Here is a 23,620-nt window from a genome sequence, read left to right on the forward strand (position 1 = left end):
AAACAAAAATACCGACTATAACTATAAGTTAAGTAATTATTTATAAATTTGTATTAAAGAATCTATTTTAATGCCATACATCTCCTGTGTGGCATGGAGGCACACGCCCAGAAGTGTAAAGACAGAAGTTTCTGCTAAGACAGAAAGTAAAAACACAGCTCTCAAGAAATCACAATGGATAGACAAAGTAAATTATCCTGGGTGCAGAAAAGTGAGGATTCATTTAATATAGCCATGCATAGGTTGATACATAAGCAGACCTATGTCCTGATTTTATGTGGCAACACAGAATATGTAAAGATGGGAGTTCCCCTAAAGCCATAGCTTACTCTTGCTATAGATTGCCCCTCTCTATATAAAATATTTTTTAGGAACAAAAGCAGCCAAAGTAGCTGGGTGGCGGTGGCACACACTTTTAATCCCAGTACTCAGGAAGCAGAGCCAGGCAGATCTCAGGGAATTCGAGACCAGTCTTGTCTACAGAGCGAGATCCAGGACAGGCATCAAAACTACAGAGAGAAACCTTGTCTCAAAACAAAACAAAACAAAAGAAACAAACAAACAAACAAAAGCAGCCGATGTATAAGTTGATTTCTCCCAAGTTTCATTTTACAAAAGCTGCTAGCCTAAGATGTTTTAGGATATTGCCTAAACAAGATGGAGTTACCAATTTAATTTGCCAAGTACTTAATTCAGTAAATGTAAATTCTGTTAGCTTCCCAAGACTGTAATTTTAAGACAGCCTCTATTCATCATTGGTTCTCATAAACCAATGAACTTTAGTTTATTTTTATAAATATAGATATTTATAAATACTATTTATATTTGTTTAGTGCAATTGCTAATGACTAGAACATGTTTGTTTTAGATGGGAATCATGTAGAAGTCTACCAATGAAAACTGTTTCCTTCGTGTATCAGTGAAGTGAAGGAATAGAGCAAATGTATCAAACAATATTGAAAGCCTATCTACATATAAGTGCATTTATAAAATGAATTTTCTTCTAAAACAGCCAATTTCTTGATGGCATTTCTCCACATCTCAGAAAACAGCCCAGGTTCCTCAGCCCTCCCCAAATGCCATCGGTGGATCCATGGAATTACCTGACTTGTTCATTAAGCTTTCCAATGCCCAGGTTCTATTGGATCTATGGAATGTAAATCTCCAGATAAAGTTTCTGGATATTGGCCAGGTTGTGAAAACAAACAATATGCTATAAACACCCCTGTCTCGCCATTCATTATTGGGTTAAAGGGCAATGATTCTGAGGTTATTTTCAACTATTCAGTGCCATATAAAACAGCAGAAATTCCTGTTTAAATTGTGGGTGGTGTACTTACTACAGTTCTCAGCTCTTCTGTTATCTCGGATCACTATTCTCTGGTTGATGGTGCTGAAGAGTGTTGTCCAGTTAATGGTATGATAATAACACAGGTTGCTGTTGTCAGTAATGTAGATGTTGCCCGCACTGATTTCCTTCAGAGACTGGAATTGTAGGGAAGTGATGCCTTGCTGTTTGAGGATAAGCAATGAGAGACCACTGAAAAGGAGAGAGGGGGAATGGAAAATGAATAATTCATGAAATATACTGTAAAGTTCAATAAGGACATAGCATCTTACAACAAAATAAAAATAATGGAGCATAAACAGTGGTTGAACGGACAAATCTGTGCTCAGATATATACTTAAATAATCATTTAATTCCCTAATTGGAAATGTCCATTTCTTATAATTATGAACACTGAATATATATACCTCTGAAATATTAACTTACTGCCTTATCTTGTCAACCTAAATTTTGTGTCCTTCAACAATAAAATTCTATTTTAAAAGTAAGTATTTATAGAATAAAAACAAATATAATTAAGTCTTTATAGTTACCTACTCTAACATGTTAATTCAATTAAAACTATGTAAAAATAGACATGCTTTTGTAGGGTAAATATTACTGAAGAAGATTGTAGCTTTTTAGATTTTGATACATGTATATCAGAAACAAAAAACTGTATAAGTTGCAGGATGTATAAAAAAGATTAGAAATACAAAGAGTGAAACAACTAAAAGTTTATTTAAAATAAAAAACAATGAGGAAGTTTAGATAGTTGGGAAAACCTCTGTCTAGTCAAGACAAAAGAATGATCTTCAGAAAAATTCCATCTGTTGAAACATAGTCAACATTTTGTGATCATTTTAAAATTCTATTGTGTTTAAATTATACTTTCCACATTCTTGTATCTCAATCAACTAAATGGTATTGATCTTCCTTTGGTAGATACAAGCTCTATCTTTTACTAAGTATAAATACCCCTGGCTTTAGTATCTAGAACTGTTCTCAATAACAAAAGAGACAATGTTAAATTATGAAGGTAGAGTTGCAATTCTTTTATGCTTTTTTTTTCCTTTCCTTCTTAAACAGCTGAATTGTTGACTACTGTGTTCTCATTATTCCTGGAGTGATTAATATTTTATCCAATGGAGAATAAAACTTGTTTGCACATAAAGTTGAATAAATTTAAGTCCTAATTGTACTTCTTTATTGAGTCCTTTTCTTTTACCCTTTCTGTGATATATTTATGGGTTTTGTTGTGGCATCATCATATACATAGAGTGCACTTTTATATTCCCTCAGTTTATTTTCTCCTATTTCCCCAACACACCACTGCTCTATCTCTTCTTCCCAAATAGTCCCTCTTCTTGTCATATTTATCTCTCTGCCTGTCTATCTACCATCTATCTCTATATTTGTCTCCATCTATCTATCTATCTATCTATCTATCTATCTATCTGTCTCTATGAATGTATGTATGTATGCATGTATGTATGTATGTATGTATGTATCTATCTATCTATCTATCTATCTATCTATCTATCTACTATATTTCTACCTATCTATCAATCTATTATTTATCTACCAAAATAATAATACTTATATTATTATTTATACAGAAAATACAATGTTGGCCTTTTGGGGTACAGTTTGCTTTCTTTTACATAATCCCCAGTACCATGGATTTCCTTCATATGACAAAATGATTATTCTTTATATGGTAGGATTCTACCCCAGTGTATGTGTGTGTGTGTGAGTGTGTCTGTGTGTGTTTCGTTTTCTGAGAATTTCATACATGAGTATCATATTTACATAATTTCTGCTCCAAACTTCAAACTTTTAATTCCTTAAAGTCACCCATACTGTATCAACTTATGAATTCTTTTTCTTTAATTATTATTGTTTTATGCACAGATAATATACATAGTACATATATTATTATATTATATACAACATACACATATATGTACATATATACACACACATACATATAAAACCTCCCTAGTCCATTTAGTGTTGCTCATATGTATATGTGTTTATGGTTGACCACATTGAATTGGATAACCTTTAAGGGGTTCATCTCTGCAGAATATTGATTTTCCTCTCTGAGTAGCCATTGATTGTCTAGGATTGGGCCTAGATTTTCTCTATCCATATTTGGACTTCAAACAATATTGTCTTTATATACATCTTATTTAGCTATCTGTCTATGACATGCCTGGCCATTCCCTAACTTGGTTATTGTATTTAAATATATATGTGGAGGCATCTCTGCCTTATGCTAACTTTGGTAATATACTTAAGAAGTGTATAACCTGATGATACAGTGGTACTATTTTAATGGTAAAGGAACCCCCACAATGATTTCTGTTGTTGGTAAACTAGTTTACATGTCTACAATCGATTTGTATGTCAGTTTTCCTCCATCCTTGTTAGCATTTAATATCTTTTGTTTTCCCAATGATACGAATTCTGATGGCAATAACTTCCATTTTTTCCATTAGATAAGGATGTTGAACATTTTTTTCAAGTATTTATTGACCATTTTTACTGCTTTTCAAAACTTAGAGATATATTTGTTTTTGTATAAATAGTCAGCTTTAATAGTTACAATGTCAAATAAACCTTTAAAAATGTAGAGACTTATTAAAGGTTCATTTTATCATGTAAATTTAAAATATTGACATTAATATTTGCCGAAAATATCCTTCTGACCTCTCCATTTATTATTTAACCCTAAAGATAGTGGACCTACCCCAGTAACATCAACACCAGATGTATGGCACAAACAATGGTATCAAGGATACAGCTCTAGCCTCCACATACAACATCTCAAGTCATTTCTAAGTCATCTAAGTTATCTTTTAGTATATTACAAATTAAAGATAAGGTGCAGTTCTACATGTCATATCATAGGCTTCATACCTAAAAAATACTATCATCAGGACAGGCAATAAATCCTTGAAAATCAAACTATGAATTCTATGTGTTTCTCATCACACTGGGAATTACTTCAGGAATCTAATCTTTGGAATTAATCAGATCAGTAAGATTGATATTTTTAACATTAAAGAACTTGTCCTTCCTTGTATTTGTGTACCTTACAGATTGAACGTATTTACCAACCTGTAGAGGACTCTCCCTCCAATGGTGACGAGGTTGGAGAAAACACTGAAATCTGTCATATTTGGAGGCCAAGATTGTATGTTCAGGAAACCTATAGGGAGGTAGGAAAGTCAAATAATTGATGGTAATATTTTTCAACAACAGTGCTAATTATTGTTCAAACATGAAGTAAATATTTTGAAAGGTGAGAAGTAAGCAAAAGACAATGAAAATTACTTTTGAAGTAACCATCAAATATTTATTCCTTTATTATTGTGTATAATACTATTAGTTTCTGGAGTAAACAGTAAATACGTAGCTGATATCAAAGTATGGGACAAAGAATCCCTTTTTCTAAGACTCAAGGAAACATAAAGATGTAGATATCAAATATTGAAAAAATACAATTTACTTTAGTTTGGTAGATACATATATATAGAATTATTGTTCAGTTACAGGGCAGGGAAAATACAGATCTATTTCTATGAAATTTATCTATATACTATCACATATGTATCGACCTAGAAATCTAAGTTATTTGTGTTTACTCCTAATCTTTCTCATCAGATTTTATTTTCTGTGATGTCAAATCCAAGTTTGATTCATATTTATTAACCCATAAGGGTTATTATAAAAGATTTTAAAAACTAAATGTTCAAAAAAATACCATACCAAATGAGTGTAATATATTTCCCATATTGAACAGCAATTCTTATGAGAAAATGAATTACAAAACAAGTTTCTAAGAATCACAGATCTTTTGGTCTTTGCAAATACAATATTAACAATATTTTAAAGTTTATTTATGTAATTCTATTGGTTTCAAAATACAGAAGTTACTGAATGATCAAAACCATGTGAGTTTTTACAAACTAGAACTCCTCTCAAAAATTGATTTGCTGTTATAAGCACTGTGTAATTATTTCAAGAAAACAGAAGGTCACATAGCTTGGGGCAAACAATACGCATACTTTTTAAAGTACCTGTTATTTCTCTGACTGTCCGAAAGACATTCAGTTTCTCTGGGTCTATGGCTTCAATTGCATTGTAAGGGTCCCTAGAAAGTCAAGAAGAGATGCAGACAAATTTAAACTGATCATTTTATAACACAGGAAACTCTTCCTCAAAATAGTATATATTATTCAAAAATTTAATAAATTACTTAATACAAAACATAAATTTTGAGTATTTCTAAAGCACCCTTTCCTTATGAAAAATGCTTTGAAATTCATGTCTGATATGTTCTAAAGTTGTTATTTAAAAACACCTATTAGATTATTTTCAGTTTTCTCTTCCAAATATTTTAGGTAAATATTGGCCATGCAAAATAATTACATACTTGAATATTAAGCCCAACATAATACCAAACTATCTCAGTAAGTAAAGTAATACTTTCAGAAATTTAAGGAACATACAGCATTTATTTAATGCTTTAAAAGGTTCTTCAGGGTGTGTGACGACTTCATATCTTCAGGGAAACGTTACATTTTATGCATTGATATTGATCACCTTTCAGTGAGATACTGAACTTTCTAGGAATGAACTTAGGCTTTTCTAGAAGCATATAGCAATTAAATGAGTTTTATTCTGCCTGTGAACACATATCTTTTGTAACAGTTTTTGAGAACTTTCTGATTTTTGTGTGGGAAAGCACAGAATACAGTAACGTCTTTATACAATCTTAATAGGGTTATAAACCAAGATACTTTATAAAACCCCAACAAACAGGCAGATATACGGCATAGATGCTGGAAATGAAGTATGCATCCACGGAAAGATGGATTTGAAAGATCATTATTTTCAGCAACTACGAGTTCCAGGTTGAACTCTCAAATCAACTGACACTGTCTTCCCAAACTTGGTTCATCAGCATATTGCCCCACACTGTGGAACCATCTCAGCTCTTTAAAAAAGGCTTTGCTTGATTAAATTACTTTTCAAACTAAGAAATGCAATCAATGCAATGTACTTGTAGTTTACTGTGCATTGCTGTAGAAGGCTCTGGTGCTGGGTATTGCTGAGACTGAGAAACCGCAAGCTCATTTTTTTATAACTCAAAAAAATTCTATTGATTTAGAATGTTCTCCGTGTCACACGGATATCTCTTAAAAACTTAAAGCCTAAATGTAAAGTTCTCAAAAATTTGAACTCTTGCTCTTTCACACAGACTCTCATAAATGTGTGATATTTATATATGCACATATATATGTATGTATTTGTGTGTTACATTTGACCATACTTTTAATGTTCATATATACAAAATATATCCAAAAATGAAGTGTAACATGTGACAAAACTTTTGTATTCATCTTTTAAAATAAATTTGTATTCATTCTTTGAAATTTTCATACATATATACAATGTATCTTCATCATGTCCACTCCTACTTCTTTATTCCAACTTTCTGCCCAACCCAACCAATACATCTCCCTACCAACTTCGGGTCTTTTTTTTTTTCTTTTGCCATAAAATATTTGAATACACTGAATCCAATTAGTGATGCCCATATGAACTGCAATATGGGGCAAAACAACAGTGACCATCCCTCCAAAGAAAAGCAATTCTCCCTGCTTCAGCAACCTTCAATTGCCTCCACATCCCAGTTAAGTCGCCTGTCATGCCTCCATGCTAGATTTGTGAACTAGCTTCATATTGTGCAGGTCTTGTGCAGATAACCTCAGCTTCTATAAGTTCATATATGTAACAGTCATGCCATGTCCAGAAAACAACATTTCATAGCACTCCTGTTTGTTCTTCAGTTCTTGAATTCTATATCCATCTTTTAATGTGCAAAACTCTTTTAAACAGAGACACTGTAAGCTCTGAAATTGGGGAATATACTTTTAACATTGCTCTGCTAGGAAAAACAACATGCAACTATTCTGGCCATAAATTAAACATCTTGACTTCACACACACAAAAAAAAATCAAAATTCAGGGCAAGCACACAATTAATGGAGTCAGTCATTGTCCTGACTGAAAACTTCCTGGTTTCCAAAAATGGAATTCATTTTGGGCTGTTAGCTAGAAGCCCAATGGACCACAGACATTTTATATACTTAATTTTAGAGATTCAAGACTCCTATAAAGTAAGTTGACAGAATTCCCCTTTTCAATTTCAAAGTACCTGTGGGAGTCTCATCCTAAAAACACTAGAGATCCACACTACCTTAAAATCTCTTGTCTCCCTAAATACAGAGCCATATAAAAGAACATTATGACTCCCCATTACTGTGTTTGGTGATCCAAAATAATGTTCATCATAGAAAGAAAAAAATCAAGGTGTGACTTATACTCTCTGCCACTATTGCAACCTGTAATAAAAACTTTTTCTTGTCAGTTCCTTTCTGTGACACAATTCCAGTGTACTTATGAGCATCTTGTCACTGTAAGAACATGCATCTGAACAGTGTCAAGACAACGGATGAGAGGAACATTCCTTTGATAACCCTAGACATTTTGCATGCCTGTACTTCTTATTCTAATTAAGGACATAAGTTGAATTTCCCTTCATGGCAAAGACAATTTTATGACATGGTGTGAACATGCCAATTAACTTTCTTTAGCTCTTTTAAATAAAAACATTTAATTGACAAATTGCCAAGACTATATATTTTCTGAAAGAAATTTTTCTGAACAAAGGATCATTTAATTATGACTTCGTCATTAAAGAACTGTGTTATATTGACAGGAACGGCATTGAAAGTACATGAAACATTTTATTTACCAGAAGTTTATTGTTTATAATATCTATAGTAGTGACTATTAAACTCTACTCTGCCTTCCTTTACTTCTCTTTCTCCCCACAGGCAGGCACACACACACACTGAATAAACCACCACCACAGTCTTAGATCCATTGCATTGGCTTTATAGTTATAGTTTCATGAAATGAATGGGAAGGGCTTCAGAATATATGGCCCATTCTAGCATGAGACTGAAAATGAAGGATATATCATACTTCACATCTATTTGTCTTGCAACAATGTCCTATTTTTTTTCCTCCTGACATAATTGTATCAACTTTAACTTCTAAGTATCCCAGGTGTCAATACTATGACTAAGGACAGAGAATCATCTGAAATAAGAGGCATGATGTACCTGAAACAAAATTTTGCCTTGATTTGCTTTCTTTCTAAGATAATCTATAAAAGGCCACAGCTAACCCATAAGGTAAGATTTATTTAACACTTTTCTGAGTGATAAATTAGACATAGTCACAGAGGTTTTTCTTTTACTTCCTTCTCGACCTGTCCTTAGTGCTTGTTTTTATCCTCTGCTGTATTCACCCCTCCACTTTCCATCCCTTTGTGGCATTCATTAAGATTTCACTGGTAAGGGGCTGAACAAATCAAAATACTTTTTGATTTATTCACCAAAACAACCAGAAGAGCTATTTATTATCCATCCATTTCTGTTTTTCACTGGAGGAAAGCAAGCATTTGCCATGAAACAGAATCCACCAAGCCCCATTCACGCCATCCATCATGTAGCTGCTATTCAAATTCAACGATGGTTTGGACCGGGTCACCTGCATAAATTGTCCCATTTGTCTTTTGTTGAGTTCATTTTAAAGACAAGCTCTTTACCTTTGGACTTCTAGTCCATGGCAAGTTTTCTAGACAATTCTTTTTCACTTGAATAAATTAGTGATATTATGGTCTGCACACAAGGAGGAATTTAACGCTTCAAAGTTTGTATGTGGTTCCTAGTTTATAACACATTTAACCCCAGGAGATAATTGTTTTTATTTGTTTTGTAATTATCTGTTGACTATAACCTCACTTCATAACCTCTGAAGGAGATAAGAATTTGTAAAATCGTCATAAGTAGCATAACTCCCCCCGAAATTTCTACAATGAAACATGACTAAAATACTTCTTTTAAGCCTTGCTAAATCATTATTTTTCAAATTTTCACCTCTTAGACATTCTTTCAAAGAATTTGGACCTTATGGATGTCAATTTTTATAATTATTCTACTATGATAATTTTGTCCAGTGGTTCTCAATGGGGGTAGTACCACTCCATTAAAGGGAATTTGGGGCAATTACAGGAATATTTTAATTGTAACAGTAATTAGGCTTTAGTAAGAACCAAAGGGCAATGCTATTAAAATCATATTACAGTAAAAGATTTCCCTGTGTCCCCCAAGTTCTTAAAAAAGAACTACCAGAGACAATCTCAGATGTGCTAATTTTACAAAGCATCATTTGTGTGAAATTCCCTAGCAATGTTGTCCCAAATTCAAAGAAACTTAGTTCTCTCTGCTATGTGAGCGTGTGTCTGTTGTGTATGTATGTAATATATATGTTTAGTTATTTCTATTTCACTCTCCAGCTATTCATGTGACTTTTATTTTCCTGTATTTTTTAACAACAGAATGATTTCTAATAATATCATTTCTCATAAACCTAAGTTTTTATTTTAAGGAGCAGTTGAGGGATTTTCTTGCAACACCAATTTATCACACTAGATAATTTCATATGTTAATTTTAGTTATAACAAGAAATTATAGTGATTTTTTCAATGTATGTACTTTTAACAGGGCACATAATCTGCAGATTTTATTTTGAATTTATTAAGAGGTCAAATGCTTTATAAACATACATATGAATTTATGGTGTTAGATCTGACAATCTCAAAAAAAGACTTATCTAAAACAAGTCGATTCATGAGATTATACTTTCAAATTGCACTGACCACTGAAGGCTTGAAACTACTACTTTTTAACATATTTGTGATGGCTAACATCAATGTTGGAGGATCTAGACTCTCTTAGGAGGTAAATCTCTGAGCACACCTGTGAGTGGTAATCTAGAATAGGTTGCCTTTGGGAATACCTGTGGGTACTTATCTTGCCTGAGTCAGTTTAGGTGGAAAAAGGCATGGCACTGTGTTAGAGGCTAGAGTTCTGGATAGAATACAAAGGAGAAAGAGCCATACATACAAGGTAATCTGTTTCCTGCAGCTCCTTGTACCATGACTTCCTTACCTAAACTTGGAAACTGTGAACCAATATAAACACATCCTCTCTCAAGTTGCTTTTATCAGTGGCAAGAGGAAAAATAATTGATATGTTTGTCCACATGGAAAGAAGTAATGAGTGTCAGGTAACTCCATCTTATTTCTTGGATCCTCAGATAGTATTACTAACAGATGTCCTTTTTGTCATAGGGATATTTGGTTTTAAAAAAGTAATAACTAGTCTAGACATTCATTCTTTTTTGGATATCATATACTGCTGTGGATATTGCTCTGTGTAAATAAAGTTCTGATTGGCCAGTGGCCAGGCAGGAAGTATAGGCGGGACAAGAGAGAAGAGAATTCTGGGAAGTAGAAGACTGGGGAGAGACACCACCAGCCACCGCCATGAAAAGCAACATGTAAAGACACTGATAAGCCACAAGCCATATGGCAAAGTATAGACTAACAGAAATGGGTTAATTTAAGATAGAAGAAGCAGATAACAAGAAGCCTGCCATGGCCATACAGTTTCTAAACAATATAAGTCTCTGTGTGCTTTCTTGGTTGAGTCTGAGCGACTGTGGGACTGGCGGGTAAGAGAGATTTGTCCTAACTGGGCCAGGCAGGAAAACTCTAACTACAATATACTCATTAAATTATAAAGAAAGGTTCTTCCTTTTTTCATGTGGTCTTCATTTATCATGGTCTGTTATTCCTTGTTCTCCCTTTCTGTTCTTGATCCAGCTGGGATCTCCTGCTCCCCTAAGTTTTCTTTCCCTCAAATCTTGCCCTTCATTACTCCCACTGTCGTCCAGGTTGTTCATGTAGATCTCATCCATTTCTCTGTCATTGGGTGATCCCTGGGTCTTTCCTAGGGTCCCATTTTCTAGGTAGCCTCCCTGGAGTTGTGCAGCAGTCTAGTCATCTTTGTTTTACATCTAGTATCCTACTATGAGTGAGTACATACCATGTATGTCTTTCTGAGTCTGGGTTACTTCACTCAGGATTTTTTCTAGATCCATCCATTTGCCTGCAAACCTCATGATGTCATTGTTTTTCTCTGCTGAGTAGTACTCCATTGTGTATATGTGCCATATTTTCTTTATCCATTCTTCAGTTGAAGGGCATCTAGGTTGTTTCCAGGTACTGGCTTTTACAAACAGTGCTGATTTGAACATAGCTGAGCAAATGCCCTTGTGGTATGAATGAGCAATCCTTGGGTATATGCCCAAGAGTGCTACCAGAAATCCACAATGATACATCCACTGTAGACTACTGGCAACAGTAGAGAGAAAGCCTGATTTGACCTAGTCTGGTGATCAGATGGCCAAACACCCTAACATTTGTGCTGGAACTCTCATCCAATAACTGATGGAAGTGGATGCAGAGATCTTTGGCCAGGTCCCAGGTGGAGCTCCAGGAGTCCAGTTGTTGAGAAAGAGGAGGGACTGTAAGAGTGTGAATTATTGAGACCAAGATTGGAAAAGCACAGGGACAAGTAGCCAAACTAATGGAAACACATGAATTATGAACCAAAAGCTGTGGAGCCCCCAGCTGGATCAGGCCCTCTGGATAAGTGAGACAACTGAATAGCTTGAATTGTTTGGGAGGCACCAAGGCAGTGGCACTGGGACCTGTCCTTAGTCCATGAGCTGGCTGTTTGGAACCTTGGGCTTACACAGGGACACTTTGCTCAGCCTGGAAGGAGGGGACTGGACCTGCCTGTACTGAATCCACCAGGTTTAAATGAATCCCCAGGGGAGTCTTGGACCTGGAGAAGATGGGAATGGAGGGGAGGGGCTTGGGGGAAGGTGGGGGGGGGGACGGGAGTTGGGAGGACAGGGGAACCCAATGCTGATGTGTAAAATTAAAACACAAATATAATAAATAAAAAAGGAGAAAAAAGTTTAAAAAATTATAAAGAAAGGAAGTAAATGTTGGCCCACATCTCCCACCCAATCTTCTAACTATGCTAGGTCAACAATGCAGATGACATTAGAGGAAATGTGGGGACTTACTTTAGCAATGTTAACTGAATGGAACCTATCTCAAAAGTATGATGATTACTCATCTCTAACACATCACTGTTATATGTGAACGTGGGCTGAGAATTACAAAGTTTTATTTTTTTAAATAGGAAGTTAGAAATCTTAATTTTAAGACAAACTTTGGTTTGTCTAAAAATAACAAAGTGGATACAAGATACATGTAAACCTTTACAGAACATGACATGGGGCCATATTAAAAACTACACTTTTAAATCAAGATATTGTGTGCAAGAGCATAAATAATAATTTGTGTGAATGAAGATAAATACTTTGTCACATTGCTCATGCTGTTCTTATTTGGAAATACTTATTCATAATGTGTTCAGCTATTTTGCTTCCAGAAATGATGTGATATATGTGCAGCGTAAGAGTTTGAATTAAAATATGTGAGTGATAGTCTTTATTTGTAGCCTGTAGCACTAATATTTAGAGATTAAGTAGTAATATAGACAAATAGATAAAATACAAAGTACAACTATTGACGTTTTTATTACACAAAGAATACAAATTTGGTTATTTCCCCAGTTAAAGCCAGCAGGCGGTTCTGTAATGAAGGACCCCAGATAATGTAAGAATTTTTATTACCAAAATAAAACCCACTTTATAGTTGTGCTAATTTCCCCATATAAGAGGAAGAGAAAGAGAAGAATACATAAGAACAAAGTGATTTTTTTTTTTGAGGCAGGAATTTTTAAAAGCAGCTTCGAGAATTTCAACTTAATTTTATGTCAGATTCTTTGAGGTGGTTCATGTGAGACTTTTTTTAAGGGATGTATGTTGTTTTGAACATACAAATGTGTTGCAAATTCAAAGGGAACTCCTCACATTATGTGTTGGTGGTGTTTCCCTAAAACCTGGCCTTGCTGAGACACTGAGTTTTAGGAGATTGTTCTCAATGCACATTTAAGCTGAATGACAAATTTGCATTGTCATACCTAAATATTGACCAAACTCTGAAGGCAGATGAGTCCCCAGCACTCCTAGAGGACTGTCCTCTATTTGGCTGGAAAGACTGTTAAGGTAAAACTCTTCTAAGTCCAGATGAATCAACGATGCGAGCATGTGCATCACACCAGAACAACAGTGTACAAAATTGAATACTCACCCGTGAATCCCAGTGACAAGGAAGATGAGATTCCCATTGATCTTTGTGCAGTTTATGAATTTGTCAATGTTACTGGAATCCACAGTCTGAGCTGACATCAATGATCCTGTACCTATGCCATCACACGCTACAGAAGCAAGATTCAGAGTAAACAGCTCAAAACATATTCTTGTCTAATACATCATTGCACTTTTCATTATAAAATAATAGCATTTATTTCAAAATTTAAAAATACCTTTCCCCCCTAAAAGATAGTTTTAAATTTTGGTTTTTCGAAACAGGGCTTCTCTATGTTGCCATGGCTGTCCTAGACTTGAGGAATCATCCAGTCTTTGCCTCCAGAGTGCTAAGATTAAAGGAGTGATGGTGTTTTAAAGGCATGAACTACCAGGCCTAACTGATTTATTTATTTATCTGTATATATTCCTTTGGCACTATATGGCTATCTATCTATATCTATCTATCTATCTATCTATCTATCTATCTCTATCTATCTATCTATATCTATCTATCTATACATAGATAGATAGATAGATATAGATAGATATATAGCAAATTCACTAGTACTTACCCTACTCCTTTATCAATTTAAAATAATTCTATTTTTTTTCACTTAACCACTCCCCAACAAGCCCTAAACTCAAGAAAATAAAAGTAAAAAGACAAAACCCATTCAACCCTAAAAAAAAATAACACACACAAACACATACACACCAAACAGCAAAACATGGAGTCTCTTTTGTATTGGCTACCTACTGCTGAGCATGAGGCTGTTCCTGGAGTATTATTGATCTACCCAGTATCACTCCATTGGAGAAAACTGATTTTACCTTTCCCAACAGGTATCAATTACAAATAGCTTCTTGGTTAGAGGAGGGATTGGATTTTGTGCCCACTTCTCCTTTTTTGTACTATTTTATCTGGCTTGAATTTGTGCAGGTCTAGTAAATGTTCACAGAGCCAATGTGTGTGTTCCTATGTTCCTCAGCCCATGAAGTTGGGTATGTAAAAAGGTGTGCAGTGTTGCATACTGTGGTGTTATATTGTGTCTCCCAATAAAATTTACCTGAGAGATCAGGGAAAGAGGGAAAGCCACAGCTAACCTTACCTTACTAACTCTGCACCTTCCAAAGACAAGCTACTTCCTGTCTACCCAAGCCTGTATACCTTGCTGTTCTGCCATCTGATTTGCTCTCTCTGTCCAGCTACACTTCCTCTTCTTGCCCAGCTCTATCACTTCCTGCCTGTCTGTACAGACCTCCATGGTTAACTAGTGTTGGAATTTAAGGCATGTGCCACCATGCCTGGCTCTGTTCCCAGTGTGATTTTGAACTCACATAGACTCAGACAGACCCCTGCCTCCCAAGTGATATGATTAAAGGCATGTGCTATCATTGTCTGACTTTTATATAGTGGCTGGCTTTTTCCTCTGATCCTCAGGTAAATTTTATTGGGAGACACAGTATATTGGGGGACACAATACTTCACCACAGCACACCTTCAACCCCAGCACTTGAGAGGCAGGTTCCATTCATTCTTCTAGACATTCTGCTACTGATTCATTATTACATACATTCCATTTCTCCACATTTAAGGTCCCTTCCTTCTATTCTCTTAACTCTCTTCTCAGTCACATATATACGAACACACACTTTTAAATACGGGTTCCAAATGTCAGAGAAAACATGTAGCATTTGTCCTTTCTTAAACCAGCTTATTCTGCTTAGCACAATAATTTTCAGCTGCATCTGTTTTCCAAACATGTCATGATTTAATTTTCTTTCTAGAATTTCATAATGCAATATTTTTATTATCTATCCATTTGCTGATAGGTGACTTGTTCTATTTTCTGGCTATTGTGAATAGTACACCTATATACAAGGCAGTGTAAGTGTCTATGGTGTATTCATTTAGAGCCCTTTGGTTAGAAACAAGAGCTGAAATATATGACAGCTCTAGTTCTCAGTCTTTGGAGTAAACTTAAAGCTGGTTTCCAAAGTGGCTGCACCAGTTTAGGTTCTCAGCAGCAGGGGACGGGCTCCCTTCTCTTGCCAGCACCCATCATTTACTTTTGGCAACATTTTGAACGAGACAGGAATTTGAACAGCTTTAATATGCATCTCTCTGATAGTTTAGGGTTCTGAACATTAGACAACAACTTGTTCTCTGTGTGTATGTATTCCTTCCTTTGAAAACTGTCTACTCCTTTCATTAGCTCATTATTTTTCTTTAAATCTTCATTTGACATTTACTACTGAGACCGAATGGAAACATTTTCTCTGTGTCATAATCTTATGATCAAAAATCTTACTCACTGTAAGAATTTTGTTCGAATTTAAGAGCCAGCACACAGATACCATGTAGGCCTAACTGAAACAAAACTTTTTATCCAAGAATGCTTTGCATTATTAGATTAAAGTTCCCATTATGAAGATCATTTCAAAACACAATTTTAATATTTAGAAAATGCTGGTAGTTTTGTAAAATAATTCATTGATCTACTAATCATTTACAAGCTACAATTTGAATAATACTAGTGTATTAAAATACACATTAAGTAAAGAATATTATGTTATGAGTCAGTACTAGGGCAATCAAATATTTATATTTTTTAAATATTATCTATGCTTCCTGAAGGCTCCACCCTGAAAAAATTTTAGTGTGTATGAGTTACATATACATATATATATACATAATACACATATATACATATATTTGTGTGTGTGTGTGTGTGTGTGTGTGTATATATATATATATATATATATATATATATATATATATATATATATATATATACAGAGATACAGACAGACATAGAGACAGAGAGGAAGACATTCACACAAAAAAGAGTGTAGTCCAAAAGTATGAGGTTTCCCTTTTCCTAACCTTAGTACTTCAAAAGCTTAACATTTGAGAGATTTGAACTCTGCTTTCATCCTGTTCAAAGGTTTCCTTCTGGTGAAGAATTCGAGCTTTCAGGCCTGGATAGGATGTCCTTTTTCACTAAAATTCTCCATCACAAATTATTCATTTCATTGATTTAATACTTACAATTCACTTCTTATTACCGCACACCTCTGTTAAAATCGAGTTGTAAGACAAGGGAGAGTGAGCAATGTGCGGTCCTTCCCTTTGCCGATCTTTTTGTACAGAAATAATTCATGAGACACTAAACACCTAGTGGACCCTTGCTTTGTGCAAAATGTCTAACATTTGCTGCTTCTTGGCAGTGATGTGGTTTGATTGTAGAGTACTTGCCTAGCATGAGTAAAGCCATGCGCTCAATTCCTAGCTCTGCATAAAAGAAAAAAAAAAAGGAAATAAATATCCTTTGATTTCTGAGTTCCTGGGCCAGTCTGTTAGTATATTTCAAAGTCAATCAAAACCACTATTAGCCAGTATTTTTCAGAACAACAATAAAGTGTGTGTGTGTGTGTGTGTGTGTGTGTGTATGTGTGTGTTGTGAGTCATTTATTATGGGAAGATGACTAGTCCCATTGGTCTACTAAAAGTTACGTAAGGCTAGGACGTGTGTCTTGAACTTTTAATTCCAGCACTCAGAAGAAAAGAGGCAAGCAGATCTCTGAGTTGGAAGCCAACCTGGTCTACAGAGAGAGTTCCAGAACAGCCAGTGCTACACAGGGAAACCTTGTCTCAAAACACCAAACAGAACAAAACAAAACAAAACCCACAAAAACAACAAAACAAACAAAAGTACAGGAAGTCCTTTGGTAAGACCCTGTTATAACCCAATACTCTGGGTATCACTCACCTTTTGGGCAAATATCAGTGCAAGGCTTACACATTTTAATCCCATTTTCTTCTACTTCCATCTTGGAACTTGGACAAGCACGCACACAAGAACTGGAATCTACCACGAAGTTATCTGATTAAAAAGAAAAAAAGTCAAATAAACAATAATGTTAATTTTAAACCATCAAGTATGAAAGAAAACAGTTTACAATCTGAAAAGTTAGCATCATTGATAATGTATATGTCTCTCTCTCTAAAACAAATCCTCTCTAATACCCCAATCCAAAACAGCATCTCCAATGCTCACATTCCATTCCAAGAACAGTGTGTGCTAAGAATGAGTATCTGCTTGGCTACTGCTCCATATTCCAAATTGCCCCCAAGATAGAGCGATTTCTTTTATAGACTTAGGAAACTACATTACATTTAGTTTGTGTTTCTCAATAGTTCCACTTCATTTCATGACATTATGCAAGTTGGAAGTCTAAAATACTTCAAGTTCATGAAGCACAAATGAAGCTTACATTAAACTGCCTTGGATCAAGATAGTGCACTTCAAATCCAAGAGGCTTGTTAAAAATGTATCCAGTGTTTTATTGGGATGCCACCAAACCTTTCTGATACATAGTGAACATTTAAAAGATACCACTTTAGCAAAGGTATACATTTAGACAAGGGATAGCTTATTATTTAGTTTTAGTGACATTCTTAGGAAACCAGCACTCTGTGAGATGCCATAACTTTCTCTTTGAAACACAGAATAAATTACTGCACCTAGAGCTATCAGAAATAGAGGGACAACACGATGTTTGCAAAAACAGTCTGGTTTGGAATGTAGCAACCTCCCCTGAATACTTCTCTGGACCTATATATAATCCAACCAAAGATTCCAAACAGGAAGCATGTCCAAAGCAGAAGAGACATATTTTATCTGTGGTGGGAGCAAATGCCATGGAGAGTTATGAAGTTTTACCTAGAGAAACCTAAGAGAGACCTCTAAGATAGCCAAGGTATACTGTCTAAGGCACAGGATGGTTTACCAATGAACAAACAGCTCCTGTAATACTGTCTGGACCTGAAGGAGACAGAGAACCTAATCATGGGTCAGGGTTGATTTATGCTTAGCATTGCCATAATCAGCAACGCTTGAAGGAGGGCACTCAGACAATGTAGTAAAAAAAATCAAGGCAGATACACAGCAAAGTCTTCTAATGGGACATTTTCTAGGTAGTTAGTAACAGCCTAGTCCTTTCTATGGAGAAAAGTGACTCAAGAGCACTAGATTGCTCTGTGAGAAGAAAGATTGGAACTTCTGGAAAGCATAGGATCAAAGGTAGAAAAGTATGGTTAGTCATGTGCAATGGTCCCTGTAATATTGCATCTTTAACACTAGTCCTCCAGTTTCTGCCTGTGCCTGTGGCCCTTTTCAGAGGTAGGCACTGTGGGATTGAAGGCTTTGGAAGATCACAAAAGCTCTGGTTCTTACCTGTCTCAGGCCCACTCTCAACGAAAGGGAAGTCCTTGCCACAAGCTCCACTACCACACATTCAATCCCTTCCTTGCTTTATGGGGGATTATAATCTCTGATGCCATGTGACAAAAAATAACCTTTTCCCTCTTATGTTGTTTCTGTCAGTGTTTTAATCACAATGACATCAAAGTGATTAACACAAGGGGCATGCACAATTCTTCGGGGTAGACACATGTAGAAAATATTTTGGATTGCAAGTTTACATCTGTCACAGAATGCCCATCACAAAGGACTCAGTGTAGGATGCACCAATCCTGACCATTATTTCTTTTCTTCAACAGGTTGAGTTTTTAGATTTCAGGGTGCTGAACTAGGGAGTGTGTAGACCTGTGTTTAGAAGTTAAGTGACCTTGTTCTCAAAGATAGTTGTAGTTTGCCCTACTGAGCCCAGTGAACAGTCCACAGACGGTCTTAGCATTATACCTTAAAAGCAATGAAGAGCCTTCAACTGATCAAAAGAAGAATATTCCTGCTGTCATATTTATATTCTACAGATCATAAAGCCTCCATTCATATGAGTCCATAAGCTAATGAAGTTATTAACTTTTAAAAATTTTGAATAAATTACTTAATTAGACTTTTCAATAGGTGAAAATCCCATTGGTCACTAAAAGCAATGAATATCATATGTATATATGATATATATGATCACATATACTATTTAATATGTGATCAAAGTAATGGTGGTTTTCTTGAATTGTTAGCATTTGTTATCAGTTTGCTAAATATCACTTAACAACCTTTGTATCTGTTCAATTATCCTGGCATATATTCTAGCATAAACAATCACTAATAAATATAGGCATAAACCCAACTATGTCACTATCCAACTTTGTTTATCATGCACATTGCTGTCATCAATGATCTCTTCTGAGAACCAGCATCGCATATTGAAAACAAAGGTACAGAGAAAATACCAAGTGTTCAGGAATCAGTAAGCCACCCCTCTAACCTCAAGCCTGGTACGACCTCATATGACTCCAGACTAATCACTTAAATATGTTGATCCTTACTTTCCACTTTTTGTGAAATATAAATGGCAGGACCTGTAGCCAATGCAAAATAATTTGCCACTTTTATTATTCAAGTTTCAAATGAAAACAATCATACATTAAACCTCTTATTTTTCAAGTAGAGCTTTGTTTATTTGATATATCTTAGTGTGTTACTTACGTGGGCATTTTTTAACACAGAATGCTCCATATGTGTACTTTGCATTGAAATTGTGCTCCAGCTGGAAGGTGGTTGGATTGTAGACAAACGTTTGGGGACATTGTGTAACACAGGCTCCACTGTCATTGAAGTTCATGCAAGCCTGCAACACAGCAGATACATTTATAAATAACCTTCCTATAAACTTGTCAATAAAACACTGCTATTATGCATAGTTAGTGAAAGGTGCTATACTTTATATATTTCAATGTTATGAATTCTGTCCAAATTGATAATTTTGAAGTGATTGTATGTTTAAGTTTTCATCAACTTCTCACCTTCTCTGTGTTAGTAAATAAATTACCATCTCTGATTACTGGTCTTCAGACAGAGTAGAACATATGAACCCAGTTTTAAACTGAGAATTGGTTAATAATGTTGAATATAGATGAATTTGACAGATTATTTGAGTTCACACTGATTACAATGCTTATGTTTAATCTTTACAGTCGGTTTATGCCTCCAGTTCTATAGATAAGAATTTATTTGGAGAGAGTGACTGGTAAGCTCATGCCTGTGTGTGTCATGTTAAGTTCAAGTATCTTCATTCTACAGGAGGTCATTTATTTACCAGCACTTAAGGAGAAGGTGGGGCAGGAGACTAACCAAGTATCATGGTTGTAGGAGTTAAAATATGAAGAGCTGGTGAGCTATTATTAGTCTGTGCTTAAATAAAATGTTGTAATTTTCATAATGGATATATCATTTACTGTAGCCACCATGTTCAAGAGGCATTTGATTTTTGCTAACCTAAATTTGTTTTCAGATGTGTTTTCATTAATACTTTCAAATTCTCTTGAGAAGAATTGAAAATCATTTTCCTATCTGAGAGTTGTGCTTTTGATATCACAAGAAAACACAAATAAACATGTGACGAACAAACATATGGACAACCTAACTCTTTTAATTAAGAAATGAAGCTATCCTATGAATAACTGAGGCCTCATAAAAGAGTTAACCTGAACCAAAGCTCTGTTTTACATTTCATTATGAATTGTCATATGGTTATTAATAAGAAATAATTTATTCTGTTTCCTCACAACATTTGCATCATCAATTGTTGTTTTAGCAAACACTTTATCAGAACATGACAATTCTCTGATGATGGTCTACAAGGTACATAATCAGAGAGAATCACTGATGATACATTATTCACTGAGATGACACTTTATCGGAAGACTCTATTAAAAAGCAATCTAGAAAACTCAGTAAGTCTTAATTTATGACCATGAAACATCGTGTGTTCTTATAATTGAATTACTAACACACTTTCTGCACTGATATTCAGTGTACATAGGCTTCTTTGGAACAACGGGATATAAGCCAGAGGAATGGAGCAAATTTACCTCCCTGTTAGCACACAAGCACGATGTAATGTATACCAAAGCCTCAATCTGGCGTTCATCAACATTCTGTATTAAATGCCAAAGTAGGATCACTGGACCATTCCAATATAGTAATGAAATGAGAGCTCTCTAGAGCACCTGGTACTGCTTATCACAATAATACAAGAGAAAAGGCACAGTGCCACATCCTACAGGGAGAGGTTTTCCTACTGTTCCCCACTGTGATGGCTTGGGAATCATGAATGCAACACCTGCAGTGTGCCCTGCCTTCAAAATCAAGCCTGGTCCTCTCCTGTCTATGCTGCCGACAGTAAAGAAAAGGCTCTCAGTTTGACTGCCAAGGCTGTTCCTAGATGTGTAACATGTAGAAGCCCCTCTATTCTTTGTTTGGATTCAGTTTCTCCAGATTTAGTTTTGTTTCACTGTAGAATCCTATTAGACACATTAAGCTCCTTAGAATCTTTAAGAGTCAAGCAATCACTAGCTACAGTCTTAGTGCTCTAATTTCTATTTGTTAATTGGATGAAGGTTCAGTTCTTAAAATTTTCACTTTTAATGTGTGTTTGGTGAAACAAAATAAATTTCTAATATGTGTTTGTTAGATTTTTGAGAAGTGGAAAAATAATTTGTTGTGCTCATTTAAAAAATAAAACAGTATGCTGTTTATTATTTTATATTAAAATTAGAATTCTGGTTTATGAACTTGAGTAAATTATCATTAAAAAGTTACATCTATATCTATATCCATATATATAGAGAGATATAGATAGATAGATAGATAGATAGATAGATAGATAGATATTCCAAGGAACAAATATTTATATCAAGAATACAATATCAAATGTATTTTTAATTTTTTCAACAAAGCTATAAATGTTAGTTTTGTTGAAATAAAAATATCCTCTTCAAAAATACTAGCCATACAGTTTATCACACAAAGAGATTTAGATAGTCATTTCTGTATTTTAAATATAGAACAATATTAATTTGTTAACAGTGCAAACTGGAAAATATTTAAATGCATAAATTTCTCTGACATAACCTTGAAATTGATATTCAGGAAGCAAGCTGTCCTCACTCATGGGACTCAATAATGCAAAAACACAAAGTAGTAAATAAGCACTGAATATGTGCAAATGATTTTCTCAGTTTCTGAAAGATATCCCAGCATGTTCTCATTTGTGTTCTCCAATACATTCATGTCACCTATAATTTATATCAGAAAGGCAGAATTGATCTAACTGGTACAAATAATTAATTCTGTTTAATCAATAGTCAACTCAATGGTAGAATGCCTTTTATAATAATAATATGACAAAACTTAATCTTAATATAACCCAATGTTAAACATCCCACGTGACTCTGATTCAGACATAAGGAGAGAGAGAGAGAGAGAGAGAGAGAGAGAGAGAGAGAGAGAGAGAGAGAGAGAGGAGATTCCCAAACATACAAAGCAGTCAGTGTCCTTTGGTCCTGAACAGCCTCCTGCACATTCTCGATGGCAGCAGTCACTAACGTAGGGTCCATAGCACCTGCCATCACATTGTTCGGCACACACAGTCCTTGTCACTGTAGAAGACAGAGATAGGGCCTCAATTAAAGCCATCCACCCACAGATCTATGTTTGTAACAACAAAGCCTGTGTTCTGGAACAACAATTTATTCCATCTAATATTGATTAATTCAGAAAACCTTTAATGAATTAAGTCTTTAATTAGAAGCAAATTACTGTACAAAAGCTTGATTTATATGTGTGTATATACATACTTATTTATATATAACATTATTTTGTGTCCACCAAATAGGTATAAAGCCTTACAAAAAATCATTGCATGTATTTATTAGGCTTGGGAATAATGGAATGAACAATGAGGTGGCTAAACCTGAGTACAGGAAGTCTTTCTGAGAGAAAGTGCCCTCAACACTCCTTTAAAACGTTTAGCACTCAAAAGATAGAGAAATAAATTTTTTCTTGATTCATATGTAAAAAAAAAAGGCAGGGATGAAAGAAAGCAGGGAAGGGAAGAAGGAGAGAGGGAGTAATGGAAGGAAGGAAGGAAGGAAGGAAGGAAGGAAGGAAGGAAGGAAGGAAGGAAGGCAGGAAGGAACGCTGGAAGGAAGGAAGGAGAGAAGGGTGAAAACATAACAAATCCTTTCACTGGTCTTTTCTCACTTGTCAGTCTAATTCTCAGCATCAAATCATTGTATAATTTATTAACAGCAAAACA

At 35.0% G+C, this 23,620-nt stretch overlaps 1 protein-coding gene across 1 annotated transcript in view; it reads right to left on the reverse strand.

Moving 5' to 3' along the window:
- Erbb4 (erb-b2 receptor tyrosine kinase 4) overlaps positions 1-23,620 on the reverse strand; it is a 1,064,935-nt gene that overhangs the window by 286,875 nt on the left and 754,440 nt on the right. The window contains exons 6-12 of the mRNA XM_036172732.1: positions 22,843-22,961; positions 20,008-20,149; positions 17,323-17,436; positions 13,551-13,677; positions 5,416-5,489; positions 4,454-4,544; positions 1,341-1,540 (exon numbers count right to left, since the gene is read on the reverse strand). Of these exons, the coding sequence (XP_036028625.1) occupies positions 1,341-1,540; positions 4,454-4,544; positions 5,416-5,489; positions 13,551-13,677; positions 17,323-17,436; positions 20,008-20,149; positions 22,843-22,961 (867 nt within the window). The remainder of the gene's footprint in view (positions 1-1,340; positions 1,541-4,453; positions 4,545-5,415; positions 5,490-13,550; positions 13,678-17,322; positions 17,437-20,007; positions 20,150-22,842; positions 22,962-23,620) is intronic.

Source organism: Onychomys torridus, chromosome 23, assembly GCF_903995425.1.
Source record: "Onychomys torridus chromosome 23, mOncTor1.1, whole genome shotgun sequence".
Taxonomy (NCBI): Eukaryota; Metazoa; Chordata; class Mammalia; order Rodentia; family Cricetidae; genus Onychomys; species Onychomys torridus.